We start from the raw sequence: 10733 nt of genomic DNA, 5'->3' as shown, positions 1-10733 counted from the left end.
GAGACTTATCCTAACCTTAACCATAACCAACACATGCCTAACCCTAACCCTAACCCTTAACCTTACCCTAACCCTAAACCTAACTAAGTCTTCACCCTAAAATGAATGATTCCCCTTATGGGGACCTCCAATTTGTCCCCATAAGGGAAGCGAGTCCCCACACATGACTGTGTAAACAGATTTAGGTCCCCACAATGCTAGGCCACACACACACACACACACACACACACACACACACACACACACACACACACACACACACACACACACACACACACACTATAGGATTCAACCATTAATTTACATCTAATAAATAAATCTTCACACACTGTCTTTGTTTACAGATGGAGGGAGCGTCCCTAACATCCTGCAGGTGGCCCCCATCCTAGTGGTGGAGCATTCAATGTGCTCCAGGCCTTACTGGTGGGGCAGCATCGCTTTGAAGACCATGGTGTGTGCTGGAGGAGATGGAGTCATATCCGGCTGCCAGGTACACATCTTTAATAATAATAATACATTTAATTTATATAGCACACTTTAGAAACAACGAGAAAAAAATACAATAAAATAAAAAGTTATCTAATTAGCATATTGAATACAATATGGTAATAAAAAAGGTTAAGAGCATAAAAGGTTAGAATAAAAAATAAATAAAATAAAGGACAGTCAGTAAGTCCAGAAATAAAGTGGATTGGATTGAGCAAATTCCTCGTATATAATGTACCTACCTACCTCTCATTGCATGGTCTCCACACTGGCCCCTCTGTTCTTACGACACGACATACTTTACTTTAATGGTCAGATCAAGTCTGAAATTTGACTTGCATCACAGCAGCTCCATGTGTAACATCCACATGGACAAATATCAAGACACAATACATGACAAACAAACAACAAACATTTAACATAACAGCACAATCACTGAGAGAAAACATGCTCAAAGAGCCTTCAGCGTGCATTTGATCTGGGATCAGCTCTGTATTTACTGTGAGGATTGACTGATGCAAAAAGGATGCTTCACTCTGACTTTATTGACCCTGTATCTCCCATTAGATGGTAGCCTTTCATATTCTCTGTTCAGAACATGGTTTGGGTCAGAGATGATGTTGTTGGACAGCCTTATTAGGTTGTTATGAGTCATAGAGTCTCTGACAGGGTTGACAAACAATCTTCTCGTTGTCCCAGGGCGACTCTGGCGGGCCCCTGAGCTGCTACACTGGCGGGGCCTGGAGGGTCCACGGTGTCGTCAGCTACGGTCCAATCCGGCTGCAATCAATTGAACAAACCCACCGTCTTCACCAGAGTGTCTTCCTTCCAGGACTGGATCTACTCAGTGAGCTTCCTGGTATATCTAATACATATCTGCATATTTCAATTTCCTGACTTTTGTTTGCTTTGTTTTTTTCCAGATTATCCAATAGGCTGAAAAATGGAACGTCGGAAATAAAATGAATTTGCATCTCAGTCATGTGTGTTTCATACATAACAGAGGGTTGCTTGTAGTTCTTATTTTAGCCACAAGATGGCGGTAGTGGTTCATGTTCAGACTTGATACCATGTACTTTGCTAAAGGTTAAAGATCATCTGACCTCCAAGTCTGCAACCCCATTGGCCAAAAACGGTCTTACACATATTTTTGATCGATGGTGTTTAGGTTGAAGTTGCACAGTGTCTATTTAATGTATCCAGAATGAACGAAAACCCCCTAAAATGTTTGAAAAACGACCTAAAGACTTAACAAGAACCACATTTTCTTGACGGTGGCCAATGTAAGCTAAATGCAGTCACCGGATTGACATTTCCTTCTCGTCTGGGATTTCTAGCCATGTGTGTGGTGGTAGTCAGGAGACTGCTGCATGATGACATCACACCGTGTTGTTCTGCTAGCCATGGAGACCAGAAACCACATGGATTCCTGTGGTTTACACACAAAAAACCCCAAAGACTGCCAATGCATAGACTCATGTCATAAAGGCTTTAGTGTATGATTTAAGTATGTTAACACTGGATATGTTTCCAGTTAGGAAGAGAGGATTACATTACACACGCTTTATAAATCAAACATCGGTTTAATAGGCATATTTCCTTTCCTATGGGTTATTATGTAGCATAAAGGTCATTGTAGGAGGCGTGTGGCGCAGTGAACTAGCGCGTTAGTGTTCAAACCCCACCGCAGTCAGCATGTCATTGTGTCCCTGAAGACACTTCACCCCTAATTGCTCCTGTGGGGATTGTCCACATTATTGTGTATTATTGTAATTTCAACAAATATGACAAACAAGAGCTTTTAGAAAATGTTTTTTTTATTATTATTTGGAGGGACAGGCTGTCAAATGGCTTAGATGAAAGAGACTGTTTTGAACAGCGGGTTAAAGTGTGAATATGTAAAAAATAAAGCAGCTTTGTTTGCTCTGCAGGACCATTCAAGCAGAAATATGTACAGCAAAAAAGTAAGACACGTTTCTTTTCTGAAAACAAAATGTAAAAAAAAAGCTGTACTGTAATACATTACATTGATGAACACTCACTGATGCCATTTCTTCACCATGTTTTTTGTACAAGAGAAACAAACATTGGCTTGCAAAAAGAATCAGTGCCCTCTTCATGGCGTGAGAACATATCGGATGGATTTTAAAATACTCAAAAAAGGCAAAAAGCGAATAATACATTTCCGATGTGCATTCAGCACTTTTCAAAGTATACAATTAATCAGAACAAGTTTTAACAAACGGGACCTGCATGCATAATTTCTAAAGGGTCCAGAAAGGCTGCAGAAACAGCTGTAGAAAGGGTGAGATATGTACATACACTCTCTAGTGTCCTCCACTGTCTTGTTCTGTCATGAATGAGGCAACTTTTTTCATTTTCAGGGTTTGTGTGTGCGATAAAAACTGTATAATATATGCAGTTTTTACCCACAATGCCCCTTGTTTAATTCAATACATAGTGTAACCCAAGTCACAGACTTCCAAGAAATTCAGAATACAATCAAATTGATCTTTGCAATTTACTCCGTTTTAGTGGCATTTCGCTAAGACATCTACTCATAAGACTGCCTCTGGGAAAAATACTTCAGAATGCTAGAGCGCCATAACCTTCATAAGTATACATTTCTCTATAATTCATATATTACAAAGTTTGTCCCGGATTGAATTTTTTTTTCATTCTTTAATAAAATATTTTAATTTGTCAGTGATTAGAATTCTTTGTCGACCCTACATAAATTAGTTATAAAATATTAGTGTAATTTTTCTATGGTTACATTATAGGCAGCGATACAATGGACCCATAATTTAGTTTCAGTGATTCGGGAGATTCCACAGTTTTCAGTCCCAAAGCTTAAATGGAAGCACTATCAGGCTCCCTGATAAGCAGGCACATCCAGTAAACTTCACAACACCCCCGTTTTATTGCCAAAATGTCTTAAATTAAATAGCTAATGAAATGATGGTGTAATAAGTTATCAAAAAAAAAAAGTTATATGTAAAAGAGAATAGATATTAAATACTTTCTGATGGACTTGTGGTCCCATTTCCCATAGCAATGCCATCATGTGAAATGGGGGGGAAAAGGAAGCACTTTGAGGTGAAAAATAACCACAGTGCTTCTCGAGTGAAAGTAGGCGGAAATAAATAGAATAGAATCATGAAAGGAAATAATTTAAAACAAAGTAATAGAGATAAAACAAGCTACAGCTTTAAATGGTATGAGCGTTTTCCTTTCTCATAAATAAGGAACTCCATAATTTAGCGTTGAACTGTTGAATCGACCCCATACAACCACAGCAATGCCTTTTCAAACATTTTCACAGATAAAGTGCTGATCGAGGAGCTTTTAGAGGGATTTCTTTTGTACCATATAACACCCAAAGGTGAGATCTTGAGGAGGAAGAGTCCACTAGCTTTAACAGGGTGGACCGTACCAACTCAAAGCCATCCGAGTGTGAGCCCAATACGAGAACACGTGTGATTTAACTCAGGTTTTACATGAAGGCCATCACAGCGATGGTCACCATACATTGCCTCCAAAAGCTAGAAAGCTAGAAAAATCCCTGAGGTGCACATTCAGCTGTGTGGAGATTCCCAACCTGGCCCCAGTTCAGGTTTACTTCCTGTTCATCACATGGTTGGTGATCTTGGTTTGGTCAAAATAGCTTTCTTAGGAACTGCAGAGCCATCATTGGTTACTAAGGGCCAAATTGATTTCCATTTTGCATTTTTAACACTAGCTGCCATCTCACACAGCATTTATCCCACACTGCTTTGCTAACTTTTTGAAGGCAAGTCTGGAATTTGAACATTTATTAGGCAATAGGGAAATCACAGCTTCCTCCAAAAATCACATTTATGTGCATGTTCCCTCCTCTATAACCTTTTTTTTTTACTTGCACTGTCCACTAGTTTCGTCAAACTTTCACAGACTCCATCACAGACAATTTCATGGCTTCCTCCAACAGCTGATTGTCTGTAAATGTGGCGGGGGGTTCAGGGACGGATTCGGAGAGTCCGATCAGCGACTCCAGGAGGCAGGTCCCGGGGTCGCTGGCCGGAGGGAGGGAGGGGTAGCTAGGCAACTGAAACTGAAAGAAGTTATCCATGTGTTCGTACTCCTTCAGGGAGTTGTAGAGCGAGCTGGGCCCCAAGCAGGGAAACCCGTCAAAGAACTCCAGGTCCGACTCCGAGGAGAGGCTCAGGTCCATGTTGTAACTCGCCGAGCGGTCGATGCTCGGGGACGGCGTTCGTGGCACACTGCCGCCGTGAAATAAAGCGTTCCCCTGGTTGGCGTTCTCGTCCAAAAAGTCTGTCGCCCGATTGTCTGTGTGATCGTCCAACAGCCCGGCGTCTATATTGTCGTTCTCGTCTGCAAAGTCTGCCATGCTGAAGCTGCTGAAGGCCTCCGTGGACAGGTGGTCTTGATGTTTATCTGGGTAGCAAATGTTTCGACAGTTCCCACTTCTAGAGCCGCCCACCGTGTCGCTAAAACTCAAAATGCTGAGGCCGTTGTCGTCCAGCTGGGTGTGGTGATCGCACGGACTCTCGCCCGCCCCGGAGTCCTCGCTCTGAGAGTCCGATAAGTCCGTCATGTCGCTGCTGCAGCTGTTCTCTCCTGCCAGGTCTGAAGTGAAGGCGTACGAGGGCACTAAGGTGGTGCTCTGATCCCTTTCCTCCGGGCTCGACTGCTCCTCCAGCCTCTTCTCCAGCTCCAGCTTCATGATGGTGTGGATGTAATGCGTCTGTACCCGGGTGGAGTTGAACTCGATGCGACCTTCTGTGTTCCCGCAGCCGTCCTTAGTGCAGCCGCATGGGAAGGAGGAATGATCCATCTGAGGGAAGCAGAAGGAAGTGGTTAAATGACTTGTGAAATGTGGATGTAGTGCCTCTTGTTAAACCGCAGCTTTTCCAATGTCCAAAGCTTCTGTGTTCAATCGAACGGCTCTTACTTGACACTTGATGCCAGCCAGGCTGCAGCTACACGTCTCCGGCTCGCAGAAGCCCTGGCAGTCACAGCCACAGTTTTCCCTGGAGATCCTCAGCTCGTGCAGTTGCCTCTTCTCGTCCTTGTCGACCTTCTTCACGCCGGCTTCTTTGAGTAGAGCGTAGCGCCGTTTGGGCGGGTAAGGATGGAGGAAAGAGCACTCGTCCAGATTGGCGCCACCGATATCGATGTCCTGTTCGGGGATGTCGTCCACCGTTAGCCGCTCCGCCTCCTCGTTCTCCTGGGTTCCATTCTTAGTCAGCTGGAGTGGAGAAAAAAGCATCGATGAGATCTTGTACTTAAGTAGAAGTACGAGTCAAATGATCCGTTCCACTTTGGGGCAACTTTGCTTACCTTTAACTTGAGAGCTTCGAGCTTTTCCTCCCTGAGTCTGTTGAGGAACTTTTCCCGTCGTAGCAGCCGCTGCTCCACGGCAAACTCGGCAAGCGAATAGGTGCGGAGAACGCTGTGGCGCTGCATCATTCCCAGAGTGCATCCTCCTCGACTGGGGACGCTGGTGAAGCCTTGGCACCGAGGGAAGAAGAACACCGTCACCTGGTCGAAGGTCACATTGCCCCGTCTGGCTCTCTTGGATTTCTTAAGGATGGACGTGGCTGTGGATGGAGGGAGAGTAGGTTTAGGACACATCGAACTCAATTGCTTAAAACAACAGCCGCCCTTGGAACATTTTTAAAATTGGCGCTCAGCAAGTTCTAAAAGTAAACATGGCATTTTTAACCAGAATTTCATGAATTTTGGGTCGATTTGAATGTTTAGGGGACTCAAAGCTACAATTTGTTATATTTAAAATGTCAGAAATGGATTCAACATGTTCAATATACCTCAAAACCACACCAAAATTGCCCAAATCGGTCAAGCAATTTTGTTTTGCTATTCACTGCATATGCTAATTAATGAAACTAACATGAAACGTTGGTGTACTCAAAAGGTCCAGGTCCACGCTGCTGGCAAACAGACTATTAAGTGCCACTAGATGGCATGATGCTCCACTGTGTAAGACTTGAGCAAACCTCGCTGAACAGACAGTAAAAGGACACCCCTCTGATTTATTGCCTAACCTTATCATGTACCAAATTAAAAGACTGCTAACAGGAGTCCAACACTCTCACATCCTGTAAAGTGAAACCTACACTACAGAGAACACGTCCCACCTCGTTGCTTGTCCTAGTGTGCGACCAAAGGAAAAAAACCCAACCTAGGAATTTCCCCGTGGTGACCGACAGTGTGGAGGAAACCCAGGATCACAGACGGGTGAGAAAATGCTCAGGCTTCCGGAAGAGGTGGAGGGTGGAAGTGGAAATAAAAACTGGCCTCCCTGCAAGCTGACAACTCCCCAACAAACTCGCCCGCTAACTGAGAGGGGTCAAAGGTCCTTTCTCTGGTGGAACATTCAAGAGCCACAGCCACCAGCCATCCTACTGTACTCAGACAAATACAATACAACCATTAAATCAAAGTAGAACCATATGTGGATTGCATACAGTTCACTTCTCCTGCATCACTTGCACTTAGTCTTTATGTATGTCTTATTATGTTACATTGTGGGAGGAGCCTGTGACTTAATTGTATCAATGCAAATCTACACTGTGGCTGTGACTGTAAAGCCCTTTGAACACTGTGTTGAGCATTACATCACACCTTCATTATTTGGTGGGTAATTCCTTGTTTGTTTTTTCGGGACACACCCAAAACAACTCTCCTCTGTTTAATAAATGAAGCTAGTAGGAAGAAAAGCACCCTCCCACCCCCATGCAGGTACAGACAATAGCTCCACTATGTCGTCTAAATCTGCCTTTCGGGGCAATGCAGATAAACCAAACTGCCAGTTCCAGCCCCACATCCATAAAGTGCAGTCAGGCTCATGACACCCGCAGGAGACAAATGACACCTCTGAATGGGAGCGCTTTGCTTTCCGTCCAACACAAACACCGGATTATAGGTTTCCAATCCGATCCTCCGAATGTGTCTGCATGCCTTCTTTTCTTGATTGTCCTATACTCCCCCGTCTTTCCCTCTGTATCCCTCCACCCAGCCTCTCTCAGCACCTGTGCTGGGTGCATGCCCAGGTTCCAGACAAGGCGTTGTGTGTTCCCAGCCTTGGCAAACTTCCATCTTTTCTTCCTGGCTGCCTGCCCCGCCATCCTGGAAACCTCACAACTGCTTGGCCTTCTCCCCCTACGATCCCTCTCCAACCGACCGGTCCCTCAAAAGGCCAGCAGACGCACCCAGGGTGGGACTTCAATCACGTAATCTGTTACAATTAACGTCTACACACCATGTCCTGTCCAAATGTGTGTTAGTACACCTCTGAATGTGTGTATATATATATATGAGTCTATGTGTATATATATTGCCCTGTTGTACTGTGCACTACACACATTTTGAGAAACATAACAGTAATCTGATTACATGTAACTGTAAGGGAATACAGTCAGTCCCCTTTCTTTAGTATTTTGACACAAACCCTCCTCAGGGCAAGGTGAGGCTCTGTCTGGTGAGCAGCCACTGCATAATGTGATTAGCCATTTGGCAGCTTTAGGGCATCAAATCAAACGGGATATTCATCGCAGAAGTCTGAAATCATTCCTGTGAAATGTTTGATGGGCTGCCAGCCGCCTAAGTTCCTTAACTCTCCCGTCAGAGCCTCCACAGAGACAGTGCATTAAATAGCATGTAGCATCAGCCCCTCTGTGATTTAGTGCTGCCGGTAAAGGACACTCACTGTTGTAGGTTTTTGCAGGCGAGCTGGGGTTGCTGGGGGTGGAGTCCAGGGTGTCCGAGTAGCAGCTCTCCCCCTCCGAGTCCCACCCCGAGAAGTCCGAGGAGAGTGAGGAGTAGCATGGGTCCTCGTCCACCTCCTCAAACTTCCTCTTGAGAAGCCCACTCATGGCGCCGGTGCGAACAATCTGCAGGAGAGAGCAGAGGGGGGGGCTCATCAGCACATTACTCACACTTCACAGCTTTGATGTTTTGTCAAATTCACAGGGGCAGCTTTTAGTTTTGATGCTCCGCAGATCTGGAACAAACTCCATGAGAATGTGAGGTCTGCCACAACCGTGGGTCCTTCTACAAACACCTTGCTTTTTAGAAGTCATTTAAAAAGGTTTTAACTTTGCACTTCAGCTTTTCTTGCAGCATTATGTGTATTTACAAAGTCTATTTGTAATCTATGTAAAGCACTTAAATAAACTAACCTTATGATAAAACCGTATGTGGTGAGTGAACACATTAAGGCTTCTTTCACAGAGGCGTTTCTGCAGTGTTATTGGTACAAACAGGTCGTGATCTCGGCCATGTGAGACCGCATGCATCCAGATCTCGTGCTGCACTCAGCTGAGAGTGGAAGTTCTCCGTGGCGCAGGAAGCAATCAATCAGGCCCATTCGCATAAGTCAACAATTACTGGACCCTTCACCCTCCTCCAGATCCCATCAGCTCAGCAAATGCATTGATTAGAGTGAAGGGCTCAGCACAGAGGTGACCAAATCAGGCCGCCACAGACCTTTCATTTCAACCATTCCCTTAATGAAAGCTAGGCTAAAGGTAGCAGTAGCATGTTTAATGTATTCTCGTTGTTAGTGTGTACAGCTCTGCTTTGTCTCGTGCATGTTCTCTTGTCCCAAGAGAGGAGCTGCTGGTTCAGCGATAAAAACAATCAATCCTTTGAGAGACAGGCAAAGACAAAGATAGTCATGGAGGAGAGAAAAGGCCATTTCATCTGAGGAAACAATATCTCATCGCTCGAGCACCTCAGCGTGTTCCAGGAAGGAAGCAACTGACATTAAATACTAACATGCTAGGAAGGCAGTGTGCTTCTTGGATACGGGACATAAGAGCGTCACGTACTGTAGCTCTGACAAACGGCAGACTCTTTCACAACTTCTGGGAAGAGCGAGGCGACAAGAGAGGTCAGCAAGGGAGGAAGGAAGGAAGTGAAGGAAGTGAAGGGAGAGGGAAGACATGACTGGGCTCAGCTCCAGCGCAGACACTCCCTACGATGATGTGCAAAGGGAAAAGATGCTTGTTTTCTTTTTTCTACTTTGCAATAAAACATTTTACAGTCTTTGGAATCACAGCCAGATCGCTGACAGCTGTTGCAGCTCGGGCGTGTAATGGAAGCACTTTCTGCTCATGTTTAAGGGGATACATGTTTATGAAGGAATGTCACCTTTTCTGTTTCTGACTGTTTTTAAAAAGGCATGTACATTTTGACATGTCTGCGACTCCAATCTGTCCTGAAAGCAAGCTGCACCATTTCTCCTTAGAGGACATTCAAAGCCAGGGAACGCCAAGCCCACGGATCCTCCAATGGCTTGAGAGGAACACCATGTTTGACCTGCATGCCTGGTTTCTTATCAGGATGTTATGCAAGCGTCAGCAGCTGAAAACGAGGCCTGAGCAGGTATGCAAGGAGGAGGTCATTTCCTGCATGCGACAGAGAGCAATTATGCAAAACCGGAGCTGCTTTCTGACAAGGATAAAAGAGAAGACAAGGGCAAGAGGATGACACCTTTGTACAGGGGGGGGGTTGTTGTTGCCGCAGTCAGATATCGCTGTCCCCAGTGCACATATGATGAATGAATCACCTTGCAATAGGTCAAGCTGCCTCTGCAACAAACAGAAAGGCATCCTTTACACTCTGACCACCTCAGCGCTTTTCTTACATCACTGAAACCAATGAGAAATTCTCTTCCGTCAACTCACTGGGGCGGGAAATAATCTCCAAATGCCTCTCACAGCCGCTAACACTATCATATATATAGTGGGAATTGCCTTGAAACAACTGTATCTCATAGTTAGACTAAGCAACGACCGAAAGACATCTGCAATAAATACTTTTAATGTGATTACTTGGCTGCTACTCCACTGCCTTACCCGTGCTACACTTATTTTTAACTACTGTTACTGGGTGTGTATTTTGTGCTATTTCTATTTTTATCTTTAATATAATTAATTAGTATGTTGCTATTTAATATCAAGGTGATTGTGATTGAGAGACACCTGGACGCAGCATGTGTTGCACACCGATTAGACAACAAGTGCAACCGTTACAGCGTTTGAGGAAAAGTGTTCACCTTACATTTTTTGCCATCGCTCACACCCCCCGGTTCGCTGTAAAGAAAGCAAAACAATGCTGCGAGGCATCCTCCAGGGAGTGCATGGAGCCAGCTAAGCAAAGTCTTTTTAATTAAAAGCTGCAGCGAGGCAGAAGGGGGGGGTGGGGGGGCAGTGGTGTCA

The 10733-nt window shown here is 44.7% G+C and overlaps 2 protein-coding genes across 2 annotated transcripts; one reads left to right on the top strand and one right to left on the bottom strand.

The window, feature by feature from the left end:
* Window positions 1–344: 344 nt before the first annotated feature.
* On the top strand, window positions 345–1462 carry LOC104942623 (chymotrypsin-like elastase family member 2A; the record flags this gene model as incomplete). Its single annotated transcript, XM_010767869.1, has 3 exons — window positions 345–490; window positions 1186–1333; window positions 1410–1462. Coding segments are annotated over 3 exons (311 nt in total), but the record flags the coding sequence as incomplete, so codon positions are not given.
* An 823-nt stretch (window positions 1463–2285) lies between these two features.
* csrnp1b (cysteine-serine-rich nuclear protein 1b) lies at window positions 2286–8401 on the bottom strand. The gene is made up of 4 exons (XM_010767867.1): window positions 8219–8401; window positions 5830–6089; window positions 5441–5737; window positions 2286–5323 (listed from the first exon to the last, which is right to left on the bottom strand). Exons 1-4 carry the CDS (start codon window positions 8382–8384, stop codon window positions 4406–4408), a joined length of 1641 nt encoding a protein of 546 aa, XP_010766169.1. The 5' UTR covers window positions 8385–8401; the 3' UTR covers window positions 2286–4405.
* Between the last annotated feature and the right edge of the window lie 2332 nt (window positions 8402–10733).

The sequence above is a fragment of the Notothenia coriiceps genome, unplaced genomic scaffold, assembly GCF_000735185.1.
Source record: "Notothenia coriiceps isolate Sejong01 unplaced genomic scaffold, NC01 NC01_scaffold00004847, whole genome shotgun sequence".
Taxonomy (NCBI): domain Eukaryota; kingdom Metazoa; phylum Chordata; class Actinopteri; order Perciformes; family Nototheniidae; genus Notothenia; species Notothenia coriiceps.
The sequence above is the reverse complement of the archived record's forward strand: the minus strand, read 5'-3'. Positions and strand labels throughout refer to the sequence as shown.

What these genes read in the sequence shown, in the direction of transcription:
- csrnp1b (XM_010767867.1), bottom strand. Translation starts at nt 8,384, where the DNA reads ATGAGTGGGCTTCTCAAGAGGAAGTTTGAGGAGGTGGACGAGGACCCA. An exon ending in TCGAAGCTCTCAAGTTAAAG is followed by an intron (nt 5,738 to 5,829) that starts GTAAGCAAAGTT and finishes TCTCCACTCCAG; the next exon opens with CTGACTAAGAATGGAACCCA. An exon ending in TGGCTGGCATCAAGTGTCAA is followed by an intron (nt 5,324 to 5,440) that starts GTAAGAGCCGTT and finishes TGCTTCCCTCAG; the next exon opens with ATGGATCATTCCTCCTTCCC.